The 27,558-nt window shown below is 42.3% G+C and overlaps 1 protein-coding gene across 1 annotated transcript in view; it reads right to left on the reverse strand.

The window, feature by feature from the left end:
- Positions 1–22,652, reverse strand: part of Ctns (Cystinosin) — a 136,885-nt gene extending 114,233 nt beyond the window's left edge. Inside the window, exon 1 of the mRNA XM_068380056.1 lies at positions 21,424–22,652. Within this exon, the coding sequence (XP_068236157.1) occupies positions 21,424–22,380 (957 nt within the window). The 5' untranslated portion in view covers positions 22,381–22,652. The remainder of the gene's footprint in view (positions 1–21,423) is intronic.
- Between the last annotated feature and the right edge of the window lie 4,906 nt (positions 22,653–27,558).

Raw genomic sequence — 27,558 nt, forward strand, 5'->3', positions numbered from 1 at the left:
CATTGGCCATGTTCAAACAAAGAACAGTTAATACAGATCTTCGTATTATTGCAGTACCGGGAAGGGTGACCGTACTTGAAACAATTAAAGCATTGTAAAGGCCTAGGTTTATACTCACGAACACGTACTCTTTCATTCTCAATAATTATATGATCTGGTATAACAGGGGTTTCAAATGTTAAAACTACCATGCTTGTTTGAGGGATCTTACTTACTTTCCAAACATTAGCAGGGCACATGTCCAGAATTTCCGGTTCTGAGAATTCATATAGATCTCTATCAAAAACTACTCCTTTACCATAGCTGAAGCTCATATGTGGTTTAATATCCTTAATAGGATCAATTTCTGCAATCTTCATGCCACAAAGCATGTGAGCTTGAGTATCTGATTTTGCATTAATCAAAACAGATTGCTTACCGTATCTACTAATATCCTTACTTTTAATTAAACCAACTTTTTTTTGTATAAATTTACTAATCTTATAATAGTTATAATTATCCATCTTCCCAGATGCAATTATCCATGTTGGGGGCTTGGGGGTTCTTACTTCTGGAAGTCTATGCTCTATTTCTTTTTCCATCCATTCTTCTGGTTTATATACCTCTAGGTGTCTTGGTGCTTTATCACATAGAGCCCCAGAAATCAAACAATTGTCAATTTTTATGCTCTCTAAATTTTTATTTGCTTCTAAAGCAATCTCAAAACTTGAAAATGATACCCAAGCTTCCCAAAAGCCTTTACTACCATTAAGCTCCATTAAAATTTCTTTGATTGCCCCAAATCTACAGAAGGCTTCATGAATTATGTCATAGCTACAACCAATTGGTATGTTTTTTAAGTGGAGAATTTTCAGATTTTTTGTTGGATCTGGTAATGAGCCAGAACCAGAGAGTAAAGTATCACTGTTAATACAAGCATCATTTTCCACCAGTGCCGATAAATTGTCTTTAACAACACTGGTCAGAGAAGTATTGTTGGAGGAATCCTTTTTATTGCAGAGGTTGTCAACAGAGCTTTCCCTATTTAAACAAGCAGAAGTCGTCAACGGTGTCTGGGGTTCGCCATTTGATCCAGGGGTACGGGGAATATTAAGTTTACTCATTAATTATTTTTTCAGGGGGAGGGAAGGGGTCATAATAACAATGAAAAAAAAACAATGGAAAAAAATAAAGTTCAAGGGAGAGAAAAAATTAAGACTGTCTGAAATTCCAAAGAAGACACCGTTAGCCTTTCCTGGAATTAATTTCTCCACCAATGACACCTGTAAAAGCTGCTTACCAAATGTCCACTCCCTACCCTACCACAAAGGGATGGTACCACTATGATTAGAGTGGCTCAAGTGTATGCCAAACCCGCTTGATGGGACTGAGAGCATTTCAAGAATACAATCATCCCCACTCTAATCATAGTGGCAGGCAAACCGGACAGAATGCCGAGAGTCCTATCTCTATGAAATCGCCAACCCCTGGAATCCGAAGGCCAAATTTCCTACGAGATAGTTCCGCGTGCCAGTATGGGAATACTGACACTCCTAGGTGTCCAAACATTTTCGGGCAGTTGGCAAGACCACCACAGCTCCCACAATTGATTTTGAAATAAAAACCGATCATGGATACAATGTCCCCTCTAAAAAACCTGGACAGTGAAATGGGTAAGAGTTTTGACAGCAAGGTTGGAGACAGCTGATAATTATGAAGGAGGAATAAGCAATAAGAGGTAATAGAAAAAGAATGAGAGAAATTTAGAGTCAAACTGAGGAAAAGAAATTCCCCAGTTCGAGAGCCCTCTTGCCCGTCACTAGCCTTCAGCACGGGAATGATATGCCGAGCTGAAGCCCAATGACTTCATCAAGGCATTCTCTCGTTAAGAGGGAGGTATTGGACGAAGAAACCGAGTTAACCCTACACCATTCTCTGAATACCTACCATTTGGACTGATACACCCTGATGGTAGAGGCTCTCCTTGCTCTTGCAATAGCCTTGGCTGCCTCCTTCGAAAAACCTCTAGATCTTGCGAGTTTTTCGATAGCCTGAAGGCAGTCAGACGTAGAGCACGGAGGTTTTGGTGATTTCTTGCCAAATGGGGCTGTCTGAGAATATCTGCTCTTAACGGAAGGCTTCTCAGCACGTCCACTATCCACTCCAATACCTCCGTGAACCAGACCCTTGACGGCCAGAAAGGAGCAATTAGGGTCATCCTGGTCTCTTTGTGAGATACGAACTTTTGCACCACCTTGTAAAGGATCTTAAAGGGTGGAAACGCGTACACATCCATGTGTGTCCAATCTAACAGGAACGCGTCTATGTGAGCTGCCTCGAGATCCGGAACTGGAGAGCAATACGTTCCCAGTCTCTTTGTCTTGGAGGTTGCAAACAGATCTATGAGGGGACGACCCCATAACCGCCACAGCTTCTTGCAAACGACCAGATGTAACGTCCATTCTGTAGACAGAACTTGATCCCTCCTGCTGAGCCTGTCCGCACTCACATTCTTGACTCCATGAATGAACCGTGTCAATAAAAGTAGCCTCCTTTCCTTTGCCCAAGGAGAAGAGATCTCGCTAACTCGTACAGAGACTTCGAGTGGGTCCCCCCCGCTTTGCTATATACGCTAGGGCCGTGGTGCTGTCCGCATTGACTTGAACCACCTTGTCTAGGACCAGATCCTCGAATCCTTTGAGGGCTAAGTGCACCACTAAGAGCTCCTTCTGATTGATATGAAGAGCCTCCTGTTCCTTTGTCCAATGCCCTGAGATTTCTCTTTTTCCCAATGTTGCCCCCCACCCCGAATTTGAGGCGTCTGAAAACAACACGAGGTTTGGGTTCCTCTGTTGCAACGAGAGGCCCTCGTTGAGTCTGTGAGCATTGTTCCACCATCGAAGATGTGCTCTGATCATACTCGTAACAGGAAACTCTCCCTGTCGAGACTGTCTCCCCTCTTCCAATGAGCATTGAGGTGAAATTGAAGGGGACGTAGGTGAAGGTTCCCCAGAGATACAAACTTCTCTAGAGACAAGAGGGTTCCCAGAAGACTCATCCAATCTCTCACTGAAGTGACTTTCTTCTCCATAAAGGCCTCCAGCCTTAGAAGTGCTGACTGAACTCTTGCAGGCGACGGAAAAGCCTGAAAATCCTGACTCCGAATCTCCATACCAAAATAAAGGATCTTCTGGGATGGAGTCAGCTGTGACTTCTTTGGGCTCACTAGGAGCCCCAATTCTTTTGTCAAATCTAAAGTCAACTGAAGGTCTTTCAAACAGCGATCGACCAAAGAAGCTCTTATCAGCCAATCCTCCAAGTACAGGGAGGCTCTGATGCCTCTCGAGTGCACCATGCTCGCCACATTCATCATTAGTTTCGTGAAAATCAGAGGAGCTGTGCTGAGGCCGAAACATAGGGCTCGAAACTGGAAGACGTCCTTCCCGTGTACGAACCTCAGGTAACGTCTGCAGGTTGGATGTATCGGAACATGGAAATATGATATTTTCATTATAAAATAAATTTTTGAATATACTTACCCGGTGAATGTATAAATAGCTGACGTCTCCGACGGCCCGACAGATTCCAAAAAACTCGCGAGGGATCGCCATGAAGGTTGCGGGTGTGCCCACCAGCGCCGACTATCGGCCAGATACCGCATATACTTCTCAACCACTCCAGTTCTTCTCAGTCCGCAGGGTCTCTATCGGGGAGGAAGGGAGGGCCTTTAATAATGTTATTTTCATTAGTAAAATAAATTTTTGAATATACTTACCCGATAATCATGTAGCTGTCAACTCCGTTGCCCGACAGAATTCTACGAAAGGGATACGCCAGCGATCGCTATACAAGAGGGGGGTGTACTCACAAGCGCCACCTGTGGCCAGGTACTGCAGTACTTCTTGTTGACACCACCTCAATTTTTCCTCGGTCCACTGGTTCTATGGGGAGGAAGGGTGGGTCAATAAAATCATGATTATCGGGTAAGTATATTCAAAAATTTATTTTACTAATGAAAATAACATTTTTCAATATTAATCTTACCCGATAATCATGTAGCTGATTCACACCCAGGGAGGTGGGTGAAAACCAGAGTACATGTATATCAAGAAGCTAAGTATCCCGTATTTCATATTATCAGTTATTCAAAATAACAATGAAATTATAAGTACCTGGTAAGGAAGTCGACTTGAGCCATTACTCTGCCTTAAATAAGTTCGTCTTCCTTACTGAGCGCAGCGTTCCTCTTAGGAGGCTGAACAACTCTAAGGTGCTGAAGTATCAAGGGCTGCAACCCATACTAAAGGACCTCATCACAACCTTTAACCTCGGCGCTTCTCAAGAAAGAATTGACCACCCGCCAAATCAACAAGGATGTGGAAGGCTTCTTAGCCGACCGTACAACCCATAAAAAGTATTCAAGAGAAAGGTTAAAAGGTTATGGGATTATGGGAATGTAGTGGCTGAGCCCCCGCCTACTACTGCATTCGTTGCTACGAATGGTCCCAGGGTGTAGCAGTACTCGTAAAGAGACTGGACATCTTTGAGATAGAATGATGCGAACACTGACTTGCTTCTCCAATAGGTTGCATCCATAACACTCTGCAGAGAACGGTTCTGTTTGAAGGCCACTGAAGTAGCCACAGCTCTCACTTCATGTGTCCTTACCTTCAGCAAAGCAAGGTCTTCTTCCTTCAGATGAGAATGTGCTTCCCTAATCAGAAGCCTGAATAGTAAGAAACTGAGTTCTTAGACCTTGGAAAAGAAGGCTTCTTGATAGCACACCATAAGGCTTCTGATTGTCCTCGTAAAGGTTAAGACCTTTTTAGATAGTACCTAAGAGCTCTAACTGGGCAAAGTACTCTCTCCAGTTCATTCCCCACCAAGTTGGACAGGCTTGGGATCTCGAACGACTTAGGCCAAGGACGTGAAGGAAGCTCGTTTAGCAAAAACCGAGCTGCAAGGAACATGTAGCCGTTTCAGATGTGAAAACTATGATCCTGCTGAAGGCGTGGATCTCACTTACTCTTTTAGCTGTTGTCAAGCACACGAGGAAAAGAGTTTTTAATGTGAGGTCCTAAAAAGAGGCTGATTGGAGAGGTTCAAATCTTGATGACATAAGGAACCTTAGGACCACGTCTAGATTCCAGCCTGGAGTGGACAACCGACGTTCCTTTGAGGTCTCAAAAGACCTAAGGAGGTCCTGTAGATCTTTGTTGGTGGAAAGATCCAAGCCTCTGTGGCGGAAAACCGCTGCCAACATACTTCTGTAACCCTTGATCGTAGGAGCTGAAAGGGATCTTACTTTCCTTAGATGTAACAGGAAGTCAGCAATCTGGGTTACAGTGGTACTGGTTGAGGAAACTGCATTGGTCTTGTACCAGCTTCGGAAGACTTCCCCTTGAGACTGATAGACTCTGAGAGTGGATGTTCTCCTTGCTCTGGCAATCGCTCTGGCTGCCTCCTTCGAAAAGCCCCTAGCTCTTGAGAGTCTTTCGAAAGTCTGAAGGCAGTCAGACGAAGAGCGTGGAGGTTTGGGTGTACCTTCTTTACGTGAGGTTGACGTAGAAGGTTCACTCCTAGAGGAAGAGTCCTGGGAATGTCGACCAGCCATTGCAGTACCTCTATGAACCATTCTCTCGCGGGCCAGAGCGGAGCCAACCAACGTCAGCCGTGTCCCTTTGCGAGAGGAGAACTTCTGAAGTACCCTGTTGACAATCTTGAACGGCGGGAATGCATACAGGTCGAGATGGGACCAATCCAGCAGAAAAGCATCCACGTGAACTGCTGCTGGGTCTGGAATCGGAGAACAATACAACAGGAGTCTCTAGGTTATCGAGGTAGCGAACAGATCTATGGTTGGCTGACCCCACAGGGCCCAAAGTCTGCTGCAAACATTCTTGTGAAGGGTCCACTCTGTGGGGATGACCTGACCCTTCCGGCTGAGGCGATCTGCCATGACATTCATACCGCCCTGAATGAACCTCGTTACCAGCGTGAGCTTTCGATCTTTTGACCAGATGTGGAGGTCCCTTGCGATCTAGAACAACTTCCACGAAAGAGTCCCTCCCTGCTTGGAGATGTAAGCCAGGGCTGTGGTGTTGTCAGAGTCCACCTCCACCACCTTGTTAAGCTGGAGGGACTTGAAGTTTATCAAGGCCAGAAGAACCGCCAACAACTCCTTGCAATTGATGTGAAGTGTCCTTTGCTCCTGATTCCATGTTCCCGAGCATTCCTGTCCGTCCAAAGTCGCACCCCAGCCCGTGTCTGATGCGTCCGAGAGGAGACGGCGGTCGGGTTTCTGAACAGCCAAAGGTAGACTTCCTTGAGAAGAAAGCTGTTCTTACACCACGCGAGAGTAGACCTCCTCTCTTCGGAAACAGGAACTGAGACCGTCTCAAGCGTCATGTCCTTTATCCAGTGAGCAGCTAGATGATACTGAAGGGGGCGGAGGTGGAGTCTCCCTAACACGATGAACAGGGCCAGCGATGAAAGTGTCCCTGTTAGACTCATCCACTACCTGACTGAGCATCGGTTCCTTCTCAGCATGCTCTGGATGCATTCTAGGGCTTGGAAGATCCTTGGGGCCGACGGAAAAGCCCGAAAAGCTCGACTCTGAAGATCCATACCCAGGTAGACAATGGTCTGGGATGGGACGAGCTGGGACTCCTCAAAATTGACCAGGAGGCCCAGTTCCTTGGTCAGATCCATAGTCCATCTGAGAATCTCCAGACAGCGACGACTTGTGGGAGCTCTTAAAAGCCAGTCGTCTGACGGAGCCGGACACAAGATCATGGTACTGCTGCACAGTCTGTGAACTGTCAACCATGGGGAAGCGAGGAAGTACAGTGACAACCCGAAGCTGTCTAGACTGTCTGGGTCGTACAGACAACTCCTTATCGGGTTGCTGAGGTTGCCGCACTGCGTCACAACAAGTCACTTCTGCTGGTTGTTGAACGTCTTCCCAGTGACACACTGACTCCGTAAACAAAAAATCCTCTAACAAGGACTAAGCTTGGACTGCATGTCTTGCAACACAGCTCAAGGTCTATGGGAGCAGGTGTGGTAACAGACGGGGTTAGCGACTGAAGTGGAACCATTACCTTCCCTGGAAGCATGTTATGCTTAAATAAAAGTCCATAGGAGGCTACGCAGCTAAAGGCTCCTCTCCAAATGACAGAGTCCTCAAGGGAATATCAGAAGGAGGGAGAAAAGCACTTTCTCATCTACAGGGACCATATCCGAGAAAAGCTAAGTTCTCTCAGTGAGGGTTTCACTGGTGCAAAAGCAGCAGACTAGAAGGCAACGTTATGAAACTGCTTGACAGTCTAGTGAGTTGGCAACAACCAAAGATGTGTGACTGAGAAGCATGCGGTAAGGTATGCAGAGCATGCTGTATGCAGAGCATGCTGTATGCAGAGCATGCTGTATGTAGAGCATGCTGTAAGGTAAGCAGAGCATGTTGCATGGCGTGTAACATTTCTCAGAAATTCCATGACCAGTGCTAGATTGAGTAATATCGCATTACTGTCCATTGAAAGTGCACGTGCCGAGGGAATTGATTTAGACTGTTTTGTTGATGAATTTGATAGCCGGCATGATAATCGTAGAATTAAGCTGCACTAAATATACGTACTATAATCTACTTCACCTCAGGAAAGGGAAACTCGCCCTGTTGGCAACACTGCATTACTTCATGCATGCTTGCATGGGGTTTTAATATCAACATAATATTTACATTATATTCATAACTCATGATTCATTTTTGTTTTGAAGATATTTTTGCCATATTTTGCGATTTTGTTAAAAATATATTGCAAGGAATACATATATATTTTTTTTTTTTTTTTTTTTTTTTTAAGTAATACGAATAACCTCCATTATCATAATGTTTGTGTAGGCATACATGTATATGTTTTACAAATGCAAGTTATGAAAGTAATGAGGTGTTATTATTGTCATTTGTTATTTCAAAGTTGAATGGGAAGAGGCTCAAGCTGAGGAGAAAGTGGCAGATGCATGCGTTGAGGTGGCTGACTCATAGCATGAGGTTCCTGCCTCAAGAGTTGCGCTTGCCTCAAGGGTTGAGGTGGCTGCGCAGAGAGAGGCTCTTGACTCACGAGTTGAGGTTCTTGAGGTGTGAGCTGCGAGAGTTGAGGTGGCGGCTGCGCAGAACGCGACTCCTGTCTCACGAGTTGAGGTTCTTGAGGAGCTTGCCTCGAGAGTTGAGGTTGTAGCTGCGAGAGCTGAGGTGGCTGCCTCAAGGATGGTAGGGGTTGTCGTACCTCAAGAGGTTGCTGCCTCGAGGATGGTCTTACTGCAAGAAACTCTTGCCTCAAAGGAAGAGGAGGTTGTAAGGCATAAGACTCCTGTCCCCATTGTTGAGGAGGTTGTAGCATGGTAAGAGATTCCTGCCTCAAGGAAGGTGGAGGTTGCTGCACAACGCTGGTAACTGGCAACTCCCAACGCGGCAGCTCACGCATGGAGGTAGCCTGAGGAACCTCAACCTCATACGTCTGGCAGATTGTACTGCGCAGAGGAGGAGGAGCGTTCGCAGGAGGAGGTGTATTAACCTCCTCTGCCTGAAACTCCTGCATCAACACCGCAAGCTGAGACTGCATTGACTGCAGCAAAGACCACTAGAGTTTAAGAAAGACAACAACAAACGGAGCTACTGTCCGTTGAGACTGAGGGTCTAAAACAGCTGGTGCGGCAACAGACGGAGCTACTGCCTGTTGCGATACCACCTTGCCTCTCTGGGAGGTGTGCAGTTGTCGTACTGCAGCAAGTCCGAACTGACCCAGGGCTAATGGCTACACCTAGGAGTTGGACTTGTGCGGAAGGGACCGACTTGCACTTAAAAGCTGCAAGATTGGTCCATGGTTTCTGCGAGAAACCTCTACCGCAGACGAGGAAAGAAAGGGCTCTCTCGTCTTTGTGTGGGTGGGGTGATCACGTCGGCAACGTGTGTAGATACACCCGAAACCACGGAGGGAAAAACGTCTGTTCGTCGATCAAGGCCTGCTGAACCCATAAGTCCTTCGACATTACTTCTCCCTTGGGCTTGGGAGCTTGTAAGAGGTCCCAGACTAGGCGAACAACTGGCACGAACAGACGAACCCTCGAACGCAACACTGTAACACTTTGCGCTTATCACTTATCACTTTTGATTTTCTGTTTGCACTTATTTCACTGAACTCGAAACTTTAAGTGGTTTGTACCTGAAACACGCAATTCTATCCTTCCTTAAAAGATAATAATTGCGAAAATAGAATTACAATGTAACAGAAAAATCTAATGAAAGATAAATAATTCAGTGGCTGGAAAGAGACTAAACACTAGATCAAATAAACTACGTTTAAAATCTCTCACCGCATAAAGCTTGAGAACAAGAATAAAACTCTAGAAACGTTTACCTTCTTCCCCTAAAGAGACTAGGGAGAAGAGCAAAAACGATAACAACGTTACTCGCTTGAACGAAACGTTTATCCTCCTCTCTCTCCCTCCGTCTCTATCTCTCTCTCTCTCTCTCTCTTGACTTAGAACCTGAGAGAAGAGCCCAATCATATATATCGTTAAAACATATTATTGTTAAAGGAAAAAAACTGAAAGATTTCCCAAATAAAAAGTTCCTTTATTAGAATTAAAACCATTAAGCTAAGAAAGAATGAACAAAACGCTAGAAACGGTTTACTCTTACTGCAACGTGACACCGTGAAAATTCTCTCTCTATCGTAACGATAGAGCGCAAGTTGAACGTTCTGAACGTCAACAACTGCAGAGACAAAACAAAACGTTAGTTCAACTTTGAAAACAGTACGAGACTATCAAAGAAATTCTTTCAAAAACATTAAAATAGCATAATATGTTAACAGGTAAAACCGAAATGACGGGCTCAATGTTAATTAACTTCGGTACAAGAAAAGACCGCCTACTATTAGGAAAGGTCGAATATAAACAAATATAAAAATTAATTTTAATAAGTTTATAAAAAAAGGAAGTTAATCGAAGAGGCCTATAAAAGGCGGAGAGATATAAAATAAATCTATAACTTTTGTTAAGCAAAATTAAGAAAGAGAGTCTATACTCTCTTAGACACCAACACTTCCGTCTAAGGGAAGGGTCGGCCATTTAAAAGTGAAAGAGAGTTCATACTCTCTTCGTCACCATAATTAATCAAATTAATTCCAAAAGCTAGCTAAGCTAATAATAAAACTTCCTGAATAGCGAAAGCTAAAATCTAGAGCAAATACATCACCAAATCGTGAGCAAAAACTCCAGAATCAACAGCGTATCCATGTAGGTCTAGCCGGAGGCACGACAGAGGAAAAATTGAGGTGGTGTCAACAAGAAGTACTGCAGTACCTGGCCACAGGTGGCGCTTGTGAGTACACCCCCCTCTTGTATAGCGATCGCTGGCGTATCCCTTCCGTAGAATTCTGTCGGGCAACGGAGTTGACAGCTACATGATTATCGGGTAAGATTAATATTGAAAATTATATATTCACCGGGTAAGTATATTCAAAAATTTATTTTATAATGAAAATATAATTTTCAAATATTAAACTTAGCCGGTGAATATATAAATAGCTGATTCACACCCATGGTGGTGGGTAGAGACCAGTATTATAACAATAAAGGCGTATATGCTCAAGAGTTTTTGACAAATATTTCATAAAAACAAACTTAAGTATAGGTACCTGGTAAGGAAGCTGACTCTGATGATTACTCTGCCTCATTAGTCCGCTTTCCTCACGAAGCCCAGCCATCCTCTCAGGATGCTGAAAGACTCCCAGGAGCTGTTATATCCAGGGCGAACACCCCTATAACAGGACCCCATCAATACCCTTAATCTGGGCGCTCTCAAGAAACAACATTTTGACCACCCGCCAAATCAAAAAGATTGCGAGAGACTTCTTAGTCTCCCGTACAACCCAAAATAAGATTAAAAATTTCAAGAGTAGATTAAAAGGATTTTGGGATTAAGGGAATGTAGTGGTAGAGCCTTCACCCACTACTGCACTCGCTGCTACGAATGGTCCCAGTGTGTAGCAGTCCTCATAAAGAGTCTGGACATCTTTCAAGTAATATGAAGCGAATACCGACTTGCCTCTCCAAAAGGTCGCGTCCATAATACTTTTAATGGATCTATTTTGCTTAAACGCTACTGAAGTTGCTATCGCTCTAACTTCATGAGCCTTGACTTTTAAGTAAATTACGATCCTTCTCACTTAAATGAGTGTGTGCCTCCCGAATCAAAAGTCTAATAAAATAAGACCACGCATTCTTAGACATGGGCAAAGAGGGCTTTTTAACGGAGCACCATAAAGCCTCTGAACAACCTCGTAGCAGTTTAGTTCTGGATAAATAAAATTTAAGAGCTCTAACGGGGCACAGCACTCTTTCAACTTCATTCCCCACAATCTCAGAAAGACTGGGGATTTCAAATGATTTAGGCCAAGGACGAGACGGAAGTTCATTCTTGGCCAAAAAACCAAGTTGAAGAGCGCATACTGCTTTATTAGTGGAGAAGCCGATGTTCTTGCTAAAAGCATGTATCTCACTAACCCTTTTAGCCGAAGCCAAGCTCACCAAAAAAAGTGTCTTAAGGGTAAGATCCTTCAGGGAGGCTGAATTTAATGGTTCAAACCTGTCTGACATAAGGAACTGTAGGACCACGTCCAAGTTCCAAGCAGGAGTCGAAATATGACGCTCCTTGGAAGTCTCGAAAGACTTAAGCAGGTCTTGGAGATCTTTGTTATTAGAAAGATCCAAACCCCTATGCCTGAAAACAGAAGCTAACATGCTTCTGTAGCCTTTAATGGTGGATGCAGAGAGGGAGCGACCGTTTCTCAGATAAAGAAGAAAATCCGCAATCTGAGCTACAGAGGCACTGTAATAGGAAATAGAGGAGGACTTGCACCAGTCTCTAAATACCTCCCATTTCGACTGATAGATCCTGATGGTAGAGGATCTTCTAGCCCTCGCGATCGCTCTAGCTGCCTCCTTCGTAAACCCTCGAGCTCAAGAGAGTCTTTCGATAGTCTGAAGGCAGTTAGACGAAGCGTGGGGAGGCTTTGATGAAATCTCTTTACGTGAGGCTGTTGCAAGAGATCCATCCGCAACGGCAGACTTCTTGGAACGTCTACCAGCCATAGAAGTACCTCTGTGAACCACTCTCTCGCGGGCCAGAGTGGAGCAACCAACGTCAACCTGGTCCCTTCGTGAGAGGTGAACTTCTGCAGCACCTTGTTTAGGATCTTGAAAGGTGGAAAGGCATAAACGTCCAGGTGAGACCAGTCCAGCAGGAAAGCGTCTACAGTATGTGGGCTGCCTCTGGATCTGGAACTGGAAAGCAGTAAGTCGAGAGCTTCTTTGTCAGTGAAGTCGCAAAACGATCTATGGTGGGTTGACCCCATGTCATCCATAGCTTCTCGCACACAGTCTTGTGCAACGTCCACTCCATGGAGATGACTTGTCCTCTTCTGCTGAGGCAGTCCGCCAAGACATTCATTTTTCCTTGCACAAATCTCGTCAAAAGAGAGATGTTACTTGCCTTAAATGGAGTTCCTTCTGATCCGTGGACCAAAGACCCGAGCATTCCAGACTGTCCAGTGGAGCTCCCTAACCCAAATCCGATGCATCTGAATACAACACATGGTTTGGGTTCTTGATCGCAAGAGAAAGACCTTCTCGAAGTCTGATGTTGCTGTCCCACCAAGTCAGACATGTCTAGACTGAGTTGGAGATTGGGAAAGAGATACTCTCTAAGCCCTTCTCCTTGTTCCAATGGTTTAGGTGAAATTGGAGAGGGCAAAGGTTGAGTCTCCCCAGAGAGATAAACTACTCCAGCGATGAAAGAGTTCCCACGAGGCTCGTTCAAACTCTTAAAGAGCAACTGTTTTTCTCTTGCAAGTGACGGACTTTTAACAGAGCTTGTTCCATTCTTGTGGGAGACGAAAAGGCCCGAAAAATCCGACACTGTATCTCCATTCCCAAATAAAGAATAGTCTGGGATGGAGTACTGTAAGTTACGACTTCTCTACGTTCACTGTGAGACCTAGCTCCTTGGTTAGGTTTAATGTCCATTAGAGGCTCTCCAGACAGCGATTTAATGACGACGCCCTGATTAGCCAGTCGTCAAAATAAAGGGAGGCTCTGAATCCTCAAAAAATGTAGAAAGCTTGCTACATTTTGCAAGGGCCTTGTAAAAACAAGAGGAGCAGGAATGAGGCCGAAGCACAGTGCTCGAAATTGGTACATTACTTTCCCGTCCACAAACCTCAGATGTTATTTAAAGTTTGGATGAATCGGGATGTGGAAGTATGCATCCTGAAGGTCGAGAGAGACCATCCAGTCGCCTTCCCTTACTGCTGCCAAGACAGATTTGGTAGTCTTCATCGTGAACTTTGTCTTGACAATGAACACATTGAGCGCACTTACATCTTAAGTACTCCTGCAGTGAACGTGGCTGCCAGATCATTGGAGCCATCCCTGATAGCCTTGTTCATGCATGACATAATTGTACAGCAATACATTGACAGCTGAAGAGACCTTCTTACTTAAGGCTCCCAGGGACCAATCCAACAAATAAAAACTTCAAACGCTCGAAAAAACTCCTAACAGGAGATGGTCTAGCTCTGAAGCAGACCATAAAATCTTGGAGCGTCTCATGGCTAGACGACGAGGAGAGTCCGCTAGGCTTAAGAAGTCTTCCTGGGCAGAGGCAGGTACTCCCAAGCCGAGAACTTCTCCTGTGTCACACCAGACGCCCGAGCGAGAAGCTAATTAAGAAGGAGGAAAAGCAAAAGCAGACTTTCCTAAACTTCTCCTGGATTCCAACCAGTCTCCCAGTAAGAGCATGGCTCTCTTGGAAGAACAAGAGAGAACTGACTTCGTAAATGTAGGAGTCGTAGAAAGTCATGCCAAGAGTAAACTCAGACGGCGGAGCAGCCGTTACAAAACGAGTAGGACAAAATTTCACTAAAGAAATTCATAATTATAAAACAAGGGATTGTTGGACCACCCTAGGTTACTCCTCTTCTGAAAGACTCCCCAAAGGTACATTAGTTGAAAGGGGGTCATCAACTTCTTCAGAAGGCACATCATCTGATAAATCTAAAGTCTTGCGAGAAGGAGATTTATATTCAGAATGACGTGAAGGAAAAGCCTGACAGGCTACATCAACTTGTATATGAACAGAAGTTAAAGTTGGAGGGTCGATGTCACATTGTGACTGCAGAGAATGTTATTCTACTACACGTCGTGACAGAAGTAACTGACGTTCAAACGTCCCGTAGTAACAGCGGTGACTGCTGTTCGATGCTATATCGTGACTACGATGACTGACCCTCGATGTCACGTCATGTCTACGGTGTCTACCGCTCAACGTCACGTCGTGTCTGCGGTGTCTGCAGCTCAACGTCACGCTGTGACTGCGGTGGCTGACGTTCAAAGCGATCAAAGTTACATCGAGATTTATGCTCCGCATCTCGTTTAACAGCAAAGCTGTCACTAGGGATAACGTCAGTGTGGCGTAACAAAGCTCGTTTAGAAGGTTGAAGACCCGAATCACGTATCCCAGAATCGTGACGTACAAAAAGCAAAGGATCCTTTCGCACAGGAACAGGATCGTAAGCTTCTATTAAAGAAGAAAGCTTTAACAGCATATCTTGCAAAACACTTAACTTCGGATCAACCTGTGACTGCGGTGGCTGACGTTCAAACGTCACGTAGTAACAGCGGTGACTGCTGATCGATGCTATATCGTGACTACGGTGACTGACACTCGACGTCACGTTGTGTCTACGGTGTCTACCGCTCAACGTCACGTCGAGTCTGTGGCAGAAACGTCTGTACATGAACGTCATCGCTATGAACGGGACTCTTATGATGACTACAGCTAGGACGTTGAACTTGTTCTGAAGGAACTAATAAACGTTTCAACCGTCTCGAAACCTTACACCCAGGCTTTTAAAGAGACGAATCATCTGAAGACGAGGAGAAACTTCGTCTCTCCTTTCTTATGGCAAGGACGTGCTTGACGAGCAACGTCTGATACCTTTGAGGGAACGTCTGTTCGTTGGTTTACACTCCTCACTCCCTTAGGTCCTACGACATTCCTTCTCCCTGGTGCAGGGGAGCCTGAAAGAGGTCTCGGACTAGGCAAGCGACAAGCATGAACAAACGAACCCTCCGCAACACAGAACATGTTTTTTGCACTTACTTCACTGATATCGCATTTTTTAATAATTTCACATTAGACATGAATAAAGCTGATTTCTACCCGAAGCACGCAATTCTCCCTTAAATCAAAACGTTAGAATTGCGAAATGAGTCGTATAATGTAAGCACATTAGTACAAAATGAAACACACATGCAAAAATCAATAAACATATACATATATATCGAATTAAACGGAAATATATAAAGTTAAAAAGATCAGTGACTGGGGATGAGACTAAAAACTAGTTCACTAAGGACTACGTTTTCAATCTCTCACCGTACAGTGCCTTGGGATGAGAATAAAAACTAAAACGTTTTATCCTCTCTCCCCGTACAGAGACTTGGGACGAGAGTAAAAATCTGAATCGAGAACAACGTTACTCGCTCCCAAACTCCTTGTACAGAGACTTGAGACGAGAATAAAGATCGGATCGTTCTCTCTTTCTCTCTCTCTCTCTCTCTCTTGTCACTCACAAGAGAATGGCCCACTCACTCTTCGTCAATAACAGGTTATTTGACTAAAGGAAAAAACTGAAAGGACTAAGAAATTGAAAATTAACATGTTCCTTTAAATTAGTATCTAAAAAACTTCAGTTTGAAAGAAGAATGAACAAAACGTCAAAATCGATTTACTCTTTCTGCAAAGTGAAACCGTGATTCTCTCTTTCTCTATCGTAACGATAGAGCGCAAACTGCGTAGCATAAATAAACCAAACGTTAGTTCATCTTTGAAAAACAGCACGAAGACTATTCAAAGAATAAATTTCTTAAAATATTTTCTAAAAATATTCATCTCATCACTCTTACAGAGCAACTGTTTTTATCTAAACAAAAATAAAAGTTGAATGGGCTCAACGTTGTTTAACTTTGTTTTCCAAGTCAGGACCGCCTGCAAAGAATAGGTAAAGGCCGCATATAAACAAAAACATAAAATTTATCTTGATGTTTAGTATAAATGGAAAGCTAATCGAAGAGGCCTAATAAAGGCGGGGGAGATATAAAATATATAGAGGTAAATCTATAAATATCAACAATAATTTATAAAGTGATAAAATAATTACTAAAAGCCTTTAACACACTTCCGTACACTGAGGGAAGGGTCGGCCATCTTTTCTCTATGGAAAAACCAGAGCGAGATTAAAAAAGCAAGGGCAAAAACTTTTCCTCTCCTTTCAAAAGCATTTCTTTTGAAGATAGTATTGAATAATCCAACACGGCGAAAGCAATAAAACCAAAACCAAGTACTTCACCAATTCGGTAGAAAACTCGAGGTCTAGAGCGAGCGGAACCAATGTTGTCGGTGACACCGACAGAGAAGAACTGGAGTGGTTGAGAAGTATATGCGGTATCTGGCCGATAATCGGCGCTGGTGGGCACACCCGCAACCTTCATGGCGATCGCTCGCGAGTTTTTTGGAATCTGTCGGGCCGTCGGAGACGTCAGCTATTTATAGATTCATCGGCTAAGTTTAATATTTAAAAAAGCGTTTTGGAGGTCCAATGATACCATCCAGTCGCCTTTCCTCACTGCTGCCAGCACAGTCTTCTGAGTCTCCATGGGGAATTTCAAGTTCTGGATGTAGCAGTTGAGGGCGCTTACATCCAGAACCGGTCTCCATTCCCCTGAACTCTTGGGAACTAGGAACAAGCGGTTGTAAAACTCTGGAGACTCCAAGTCCCGCACCCTCTCTATCGCTCTCTTTTCCAGCAAAAGTAACACCTGAAGCTGCATGGCTTGCCTCTTCGGTTCTCTCTTGTACTTGGGTGAAAGATCCACAGGATCTGCGGCTAAAGGAGGTTTTGATAGGAACGGGATCTTGTATCCTTCCTTTAGAAGACGTACGTACCAAGGGTCCGCTCCCTTCTTCTCCCAGGCCTGCCAGAAGTGGTTTAGCCTGGCTCCCACTGCTGCTTGAAGGGTAGAGCAGTCAGACCCTGCCTCGACTGGGCTTGGCTCCTCTTTTCTTTGACTTCGTTGTCTCCGATTTGAAATTAGTTCTCCCTGCAGGTTTGCCTCGAAAGGGCCGAGCAGAATGAGAATATGATGTCCCCTCCTTAGTTCTACGAGAAGAGAAGGACATAGGCAAAACCTTACTGGCTGTTTTGGTAACCAAATCATGAGTAGCTTTCTGAGTCAAATTTGCAGCCACTTCCTTCACTAAGTCCTGCGGAAAAAGAGCTCCCCACCCCGAATTTGAGGCGTCTGAAAACAACACGAGGTTTGGGTTCCTCTGTTGCAACGAGAGGCCCTCGTTGAGTCTGTGAGCATTGTTCCACCATCGAAGATGTGCTCTGATCGTACTCGTAACAGTAAAAAATAAAGTCGAAATAATGGCCTATTAATTGTAATTTGATTATAAATTTCATAAATTAAAAGATAAATTTGTTAACCGCAAGAAATAACAATTACAACAGGAGCGTAAATGTTTAGCAGTCATCTGTAATAAGAAGCTCTAAGACTCCATTTTCTATCAAAAGATTTGGTTCACATTTTCTATTTATAAACATATCGTAGTTTACGATCTGTACTTGAAATCGTAGTTTACCCTTTCAAGTACAGATCGTCGTTTTCGTTACCTCTTGAATAATTTTTAAGACACCCCATATTTATCACTAGCCTTGAATCCATATCTTAAAGGTAAGAAAAAAGAAAAAAAAAGAAAAAAATAAAGGCAAGAGTTTAACAATGCATCGATCAGAAGAATACAATACAGGGTGGAGTCAATACAATCAGGAGATCTTGAGCCTCACCCCATAATATTCTTTGGAAATCATAACATTTTACTGTGTTCTCACAGGACGAATGGTATTTTATGTTTAAACACACATGGGTGCAAAAAGCAACTCCGATCTCTGACATGGAGTGACCCCCGCAGAGAGGAAGGAACACAAAGTTGCTCTCTTCTTTATAACTCCTGCAGTAAACAGAGCAGCCAGCTCGTTAGAACCATCCCTAACTGCCTTGTCCAAATAAGACATAAGCTGGATAAGATTACTCGTGTCCGTGTCCTTCATTTCGGTTACTTTTCTGCTTAAGGCTCCCAGTGATCAGTCAAGAAAATTAAATACTTCAAAAGCCCTGAACAATCCTTTCAAGAGATGGTCAAACTCCGACACTGACCACCACACTTTAGTCTTCCTCATGGCCAGGCGACAGGAAGAGTCCACCAGGTTTGAGAAGTCTCCCTGCGCAGACGCAGGAACTCCCAAACCCAAGACTTCCCCCGTCTCATACCAATCGCTCGACTTAGAAGCTAACTTGGCTGGTGGAAAAGCGAAGCATGTCTTGCCCAGAGCTTTCTTTGAATCCATCCACGCTCCCATTAATTTCAATGCTCTCTTAGAAGAGTGGGAAAGCACCATTTTTGTATAAAAGGATGTCTTTACTGCTTTACCGAAGGCAAATACAGAAGGGGGAGATCGCGGAGCACCTGGTGTAAAATTGTCTGGAAATAATTCCGTGAAGACTAGCATTAGCTTTTTGAGGTCCACCGAATGTTGAGGTGGTTTCTCCTCTTCTCCCTCCGAGATATCATCCAATTGTTCCTCCTGAGAGAGAACCTTATCCGGATCTTCCTCCAACAAATCAGTGATTGGAGCTGTGCTTTGATCAAAACGTTGACCTTCCTGTGCAGGCGCATCAGTGGCGACATGGGTGCGCTTGCGTTGTTCCATATCCACATCCAATTGGCAACCACTCGCCTTGCGTTTGCTGTCACGATTGGTTTTACTATGGGAAGAATCTAGCTGGCGCTGACGCTCCGCCGTGTCCTGGCGCGCCGCGCTCACGCGATGCTTGCGCTCACGCTCCTCCAATTCATGACTCGACTGGCGTGGGTCGTCAAGCTGACGCTTGGCGCCTGCCTACCGCTGACGCTCCGCGGCTACTGTACATCGATTAACTTCTGAACTTCGTCACACTGCCGCTTAGGTTCTGCTTGCTGCTGCCGCTGACGCTCCGCCTCGCGCCTGCTCCCATCCTGCCGCTTCGCGGTCCGCTCCGCTATCTGGCAAGCATCGCCACGCTTGGACTGACGATTGGCTGTAAGCGCTTTCGATAGATGTCGTGACACAGGGCTCTGCCGAGACAAATCTACTTCAACCTGTCGCTGAGCAGTGAAAATGGGAGACCGCCTCTGCGATATCACGTCAGCCCCAGAGACAACAGGCCGCCTGTGCGACAACGGGTCTACCGCGGAAGACTAACGCCCAGCCGCACTGCCAACAGCCGGTCGATAAGACTGCATCATCGACGAGAGCTGCTGTTTCATGTCCAACAACATAGACCACTTTGGATCACCTTGAGGCGATAACCACGCAGCCTTTTCTACAGCGAATTCGGCCTCTTCATCGCTCTCCAATCGTTCACCACTTTCGGGAGAAGAGTACCAGTCCGAAGGGAGAGGCGGAGCATGAACCGTCACGCCCGAACCAGGTATTAACTCCGCATCCGAATCAATTGCTTTATCTCTATCGGAACCCACATTCGGGCGCTTCGTAGGCGAACACTCGTCAAGGGACCGAAAACGTTCAGGTGTCTCCCAATGACTACAGCCTGGCTGTTGCGGAGAGGAAACGTGCCGCTGTTCCACTGACTGAACTTAACTCTTAATTGGTCTAGAGGCTTTACGCCACATATCGTCACGTGACCCTTCATCCGAAGAAGGGGACAAAGCACTAACCTCACTTTTTCTATGGTGAGGGTGAGCAACCTGAGCTACGGCAGCAGGCTCACTCGAGGGAACGTCTGCGCGACTGATGAAGCCTCTCGTTCCCTTTCGCCGTTCGACATAACTTCTCCCCTGGGTCCGGGAGCTTGACAGAGGTCTTAGGCTAGGCGAACGACAGGATCGCACAAGCGCCCTCCACAACATTGAACACATTTGTCGAACTTTTAACACTTGATTGATCACTAGTATGACCACCCTTAAGTAAATTAATTTCTGACATAATTTGTTTTTTGTCCGCTACTAAAGATTCAACTCTCACACCGAGAGCTTGAATTGCGGACAACATCTCCCTCATCATAGGTTCTTTCGGCTCTTGATCTACCACTACGGGGGAAGGAATAGGATTAATGACATCAGACACAGATAAATCCACAGAACAGGAAGAACTACGTCTAATCCTATCTCTCTCTCATTTCTGAGTATAACGCTCATAAGGTAGCCACTGACTTTCAGTTAACGAAGAACATTCTTCACACCGATCCCCAAAAGCACACGATTTTCCCCTACATTTAACACAAATTGTGTGCAGATCAACAGAACCTTTAGGAAGGCGAGTCTGACAACCCTTACTACACTTCCTATATACAGGAGAGGGGTCGGCCATATTGAAAAGTGACGAGAGAATTAAACAATAACAAAGGTTAAAATAACACCAAAATAATCAAGATTTCAAGAAAAATTGAAAAGGAAATCACTAAAGCGAAAGCCCAAAACAAAAGGACAGAGTACATCACCAAATAAACCGTCCAATTGAATGTAAATAAAGAGTGAATTTTCAACGTTCTGGCCAGTATGGCCAGCAAAGAAATTCTGAATAGGTTGGATTAGTTCTACCTGTAGTCCACCAGAGCGCTAGTGTACACCTGGCATATCTGCGATAGCCGCAAGTTTTGAATAGTTCTGCCGGAGCGCAAGGGGCTTTAGCCATTCTTATATAACCAGCGGGTAAGTTTTATATTTAAAAATAGGCTTGTTTTATCGTTATATACAGTTTCCCCACCCAAAACCCGGAGCTCCCACTGGGGGTCCCCCATTATCAGCGGATATAGATATAGATATATATATATAATGTATATATATATATATATATATATATATATATATATATATATATATATATATATATATATATATATATATATATATATATACATTTCTGAAACTATTCATTTGCGACAGGAACGAATGTCACTTTCAAAGAGAAGAGGACCTTTTTCTATGGATAAAAGTAGTTTTTTCCCTAGGTTACATTACCCTGTAATACAGTACAATAATACCAAATAATTTGCATCAGAACACTTCAAAATACCAATAAACACACCAGGAACACTTGTTTTCTTCATTAGGCAAATTGAGGTATAGTAACAATTTACCCACATTTAGGCTACTGATCCAGACCATCCCAATCAACTACAAAGGCTCCCTATTTTGTTTTAGACATTAAATTGCAAGATTAGGATATACTGACCAGAAATTTAAATGAAACTGACCTGTGGAATGTATTTGATGAGAGTGATGAAGAGTTTGACATAAGATAGATAGTACAAGAAGTCCAACCATGCTATAACTGAAGCAGCACCCAATATGACCATGACAATTGTAACAAGGCCAATGGTGCTGAAAATAGACTTGGCAGTATTTGATATTTGTTGGTCTCCTCGATCATAAATGAAGCACTGGAAGACTTGGATACAGCAAGCAATAAATGCATGCACGGAAAAAATGACGTCGTTTAACTGTACGGGATTAACTCCAAAGGGATGTCGCTTGAAGTATTCAGCCTCTATGTAGGATATTCCAAATAAACAAATGTTGAAAATGCTGTACACGAGGAATCCAATGGTGTTCAGAGACAAAAAGTCAAAATGTAATCCAATAACACTTTTTCTGCGCCAATTTGAAAAGGTTTGGGGATAGAATGACACAGACCAAGCCATAAAGTATATCCAGCCAACAGTATCACTGACGTAGTCTAAAATATTAGAATGGGGAACCACTAAACGTACAAAAGCTTTAGATACATCAGTCATATTAGGAGGAATTGCCTTCGTAATAAGCACGGTTTTTCCAACAGCAATGGGTTTCACGGTCAGTAGAGTTTGATTTATCATTTCATCCGACACAAGAGTAATATTGGGGAATCCTTCTAAAATGTCTGCAGAGCTGGCATCTGTACTAAATATTAAGGTCACATTTTCCTCAATGGTGCCTTCGATGTGAAGTGTAAGATTTTGTAACAGTCCAAGTTCGACACGTAGGTCGTGCTCTTTAAATTCACAAACAACACTCTCATTTCCTTTAGCCTGCACTTGCACTTGCAGAAGAGAAGGTATTTGTAAGGCAGACACAGGTGTTGACACGCTTATTACACCCGCGCTTAAGACTAAGAGTAACAAGTGTGCATTCATGGCAGTTGAGGAAAGGAGGGAGACGTCTGCAGCTGTCATGTTGCTTCAGGGATCACCTGGTACGTCGACGGTCTTTCCTCCAGTTCAACACTAAACTGATGACTGATATCTACTTTTCTGTCTCGTCGAGCTCGAGTAGTCGAACGCTCTCATACTGAACCGTAATTGGCTAATGTTAGTATGACCAACATTCTTTTCCTAACCACAACAAGCATCATCATAGTCAGCTGAGTTTCAGCCTTCGTAATTTAATATCGATGGGGAAGTTGGGAACTGGTAATACACATTCTAGACAACAACATTTGAGAACACTGTCACTGGGGAACCAGGCGTTAATTCCTAACTGTTTGATTAATCTTAATAAAATTTATACATAATTTCTACCTCAAACCATCCCATCTTTTAATTTTTATAGTAAAATGAATATTTAAGTAATATGTTGAAACAAGTGAAAGAATATTCATTTTATAGACTTGAACATTTAGAAATATTATCTGTTTTACAAACCGGATATAATTTTCGGGCAATTGTTTGTATTTAATATAAATTTTGTATTTTGAAAAATTTTGATGAGGATGTCAAATAGAAGTACAGACAATCAGTAAATTATTAGAACATTAAATATGAAGTAAAAAAAAAACAAGGTCTAAAATAAAGATAGATAAATACAACATTACTAGAGGTAATGAAGCAAATTCTATCAACTCGTCGAGAGAGAGAGAGAGAGAGAGAGAGAGAGAGAGAGAGAGAGAGAGAGAGAGAGAGAGAGAGAGAGAGAGAGAGAGAGAGAGAGCTTATTATGGGGAAGGGGGTTCCTTGTCAAAATGCACCAAGATTTCTCTCATGGGCTCTTGACTCATCTCACCTTTATCTAAAAACTGCTAGGCCATAAATGGGTGGGCTGTGTTAAAGCTCTGTTAAATGTTTTGATGATTAAGCTTATAGATAATGATACCTGATTTAGAATTGAGAAAGCCTTTTGAGATTTTCGGTGAGCAATCTATTCTGAAGATTTTTCCTTTTTAATTCTTTCATTCTTCCTTGCTCCCAGTGTTGTTCTCTTGTCTGGTCTTCAACTGCTAACTCCCATCTTATTTGGTTAGAAAAAAATCCGCTATCTGTTGAATTTCTTTTTCCTGATCCCGATGTTAATCTCTATTTCGTTGATATGCATGTTGCATATTTTTTTTTTTTTAATAACTCTGACCATCCTTTGCATTCAGATCTTCTCAGAATGCACCATCCTGTGCGTAGACTAGCCCACTGATGCAGTGAATTCTCAGTCGTCTCCTTCATCATAAGGCTCAATACGACACAGTAGGCCTATTCTTGAAGTTTTATTCCGGGAGTGACCTGTGGAGATTTATTTTTATTCATTTTGAGTGGGGAACTTGTTCCTCTGGGAATGTCTCAAGCGGAGATCCAGCAAGTTCAAAAAAAGGGGGTGGGTCGGAAAACAACAAAAGCAGCTTGGAGTCCGGGGGATGATGACGTAATTTTAACCTATTTTAGATATATATATATATATATATATATGTGTGTGTGTGTGTGTGTGTGTGTGTGTGTGTGTGTGTGTGTGTGTGTGTGTGTGTGTGTGTAAGCACACTACTAGAAGAAGAAGTGTGTGTGTGTGTGTGTATTTGAAACCAATTTCTCCTTATAACTGAAATTTTATAAAGAAAAATTGCATTATGCACTAACAACATTCTGATCAAATATATAATATATATATAAAACATTTCAGCTGTAATCTCTACAAAGTTTAACCGTTGAAATACTACCGCTAGAGAGTTATTGGCTCCTTTGATTGGCCAGACATAAATACATCGAACCCCCCTCTCTCTGGTTACGGTTCATTTTGTCTGTGCCTACAAATATACCGAATAGTCTGGCCAATTCTTTACACGTTCTCGTCTTTCCTCGTACGCTTGACAACATTGAGGTTACCAAACAATTCTGTTTCGCTCAAGAGGCTAATTACTGAACTGTAATTGTTCAATGGCTACTTTCCTCTTGGTAAGGGTATTATTATTATTATCATTATTATTATTATTATTATTATTATTAGCTAAGCTACAACCCTAGTTAGAAAAACAAAATGCTAAAAGCCAAAGGGCTCCAACAGGGAAAAATAGCCCTGTGAGGAAAGGAAATAAGGAAATAAATAATAGATACAAGAAGTAATGAAAAATTAAAATAAAATATTTTAAAAACATAAACAACATTAAAACATATCTGATATATAGGCTAATCTATAAAAGGAATCATATAAGCCTGTTAAAAAAAAAAAAAAAAAAAAAAAAAAAAAAAAAAACATTTGCTGCTAGTCTGAACTTTTGAAGTTCTACTGATTCAACTACCCGATTAGGATTCTAATAGTCAGGCCTTCTCCATCATGAGGCTCAATACTACACAGTACTCCAGAATAAAAGTTCTGGAGTACTGTGTAGTATTGAGCCTCATGATGGAGAAGGTCTGACTATTAGAATTAACTGCATGCCTAGTATTACGAATAGGATGGAACTGTCCAGGAACATCTGAATGTAAAGGATGGTCAGAGTTATGAAAAATCTTATGTAACATGCATAATGAACTAATTGAACGACGGTGCCAGAGATTAATATCTAGATCAAGAATAACAAATTTAATAGACTATAAGTTCCTGTCCAACAAATTAAGATGAGAATCAGCAGCTAAAGACCAGAGAGGAGAACAATACTCGATACAAGGTAAAATGAAAGAATTAAAATACTTCTACAGAATAGATTGATCACCAAAAATCTTGAAAGACTTTCTCAATAAGCCATTTCATTGTGAAATTGAAGAAGACACAGACCTAATGTGTTTCTCAAAAGTAAATTTGCTGACGAAAATCACACCTAAAATTTTAAAAGTCATACAAAGTTAAAGAAACATTATCAATGCTGATATCCAGATGTTGAGGAGCCACGGTCCTTGACCTACTTACAATCATACTTTGAGTTTTGTTAGGATTCAACTTCATACCCCATAATTTGCACCATACACTAATTTTAGCTAGATCTCTATTAAGGGATTAAGAAAGCCCAGATCTACATTCAGGGGATGGAATTGATGCAAAGAGAGTAGCATCATCTGCATATGCAACAAGCTTGTTTTCTAGGCCAAACCATATGTCATGTGTATATAATATGAAAAGTAATGGGCAAAGAACACTACCCTGAGGAATACCAGATATCACATTCCTGTACTCACTATGGTACCCACCAACGACAGCTCTATCAGATAGATCTATTACTTAAAATTTCAATGTTGATGCTACGAAACGACCCACCCACTCCCAACTGTTTGAATTTGAAAACAAGGGCATCACGATTAACACGGTCAAAGGCAGCACTAAAATTTAGGCCAATCATTCGAACTTCCTGACCTTAATCAAGGGATTTCTGCACAGCATTGGAGATTGTAAGAAGGGCTGCAGGGCATCATATGCTCCAAGGCCTTTACGAAAACCTAATTGCAACTAGGGAACAGGTGATAACCTTCAGCAAACCTATTAAGACGTTTTGCCAAATGACGTTCAAAAACTTTAGATAATATGGGAGTTTTGGAAATTGGGAGGTAATCAGTTGGACTTTGAGCTACCACAAACACTTTTACACAGTGGAGTAACATTACCAATTCTGCAACAAGTGCTGAAAGCTCATCTTCCTGCTAATATCTTTAATTTCTTCTTATTAGACACTTCTCAGAAGAAAAGGCTGTTTTTTTTCTATCTTATCTATCAAACTATTTTTTATGGAAACAAAGACCACCATACAAGTTTTCTCGCAAATCAAAATGTTTTCTCAGCTTTGTTTGAAACATATATCACATTTAGAACCAGTAAACTTATTGTACAATGATAGATTTATAGAGTTTTCAGGCCAAGTAGATTTTTCAATCAAATCACATTTCAATATTACCAATGATATTGAACAGAAATCGCAGAAACTAAACTGCACTGTATTCCCGTTTAAATGTCCACTTTCAATGGATAGTTTTGCTTCAGATACTGAATAGAACAAAAGCTGACTGATAAAACAATCATATCAGAAATTTCTGAGAGTGGATCTTACTCCCTCTAAAATTTCATTGTCACTTCACAAGTGTTCAAACACATGGTTTAATCTCCTCGAAAAGGTCATATCGAGTATTTACATCTGACGTTGATACATACATACTATATAACTTCTGGTATAACCTACTGAGGAGAGATAAGGGGCAGGTGAAATTTACTGCAGTATTAAATCGAAAATAGTTTGTCTATCAATTGTATCAGAATACTAGAATTATATATATATATGTGTGTGTGTGTGTATATATATATATATATATATATATATATATATATATATATATATATATATATATATATATATATATATACTCGAGTTCCGAACTCACCTGTTTGTTTTTACATTAAATCTGTTACACTAGATAATATTAACACCCAAGCTCTAAGACAGTTGTATAACTCCCAGACAGCAATATACAACAACACTGAATACCCAAAGGTCTTTTAAGTAAACTCAAAACAAAACTGGGCAATTATTATTACAATCTATTTACACCCACCTCTTACTTCGATTCTTTAAGAGGATACGAGCGAGTATGAAATAAACACTGATAATTGAAATAATACACTCTTTACAAAAATAAATATATTCTCTATTAAAATGCAGCACTTTGAAAGAATTTACATAAAAACAAAAATAAATCACTCAAAACATTAAGTCTGAGTAAAACGTAGATTGAGACAAAAGTGTTACGCTCTGAAACTTATATAATCACTTGACTCGAAATATTAAATCTGAATAAGCCTTAGACTAAGACAAAAGAAATAATACTTATGAAAATTGTACAATCACTTGTTTCACTTGAAATTAACTTTTATACAATATGATGGGTTTACAAAAACCCATCACACTAAAATTCTGAGATTTCACTGAACACTTTTAAAACAGTACACTGAGAGGCGTATGAGAGAGAGAGAGAGAGAGAGAGAGAGAGAGAGAGAGAGGGGAGATGGCTATGACTTAAAGCTGGAATTCTCTACCTGATCTATGCACCCCTCGGGTCGCCTTTATATGAAACTCAGCTACTTCTAGAATATGCTAATAGATCAGGAAGCATGGGTGGTTAGCCTAACAGTGACACCAGAGGTATCATCTAGATAAAAGTGTCAAGAGACGAACC

Source organism: Palaemon carinicauda, chromosome 9, assembly GCF_036898095.1.
Source record: "Palaemon carinicauda isolate YSFRI2023 chromosome 9, ASM3689809v2, whole genome shotgun sequence".
Classification (NCBI taxonomy): Eukaryota; Metazoa; Arthropoda; class Malacostraca; order Decapoda; family Palaemonidae; genus Palaemon; species Palaemon carinicauda.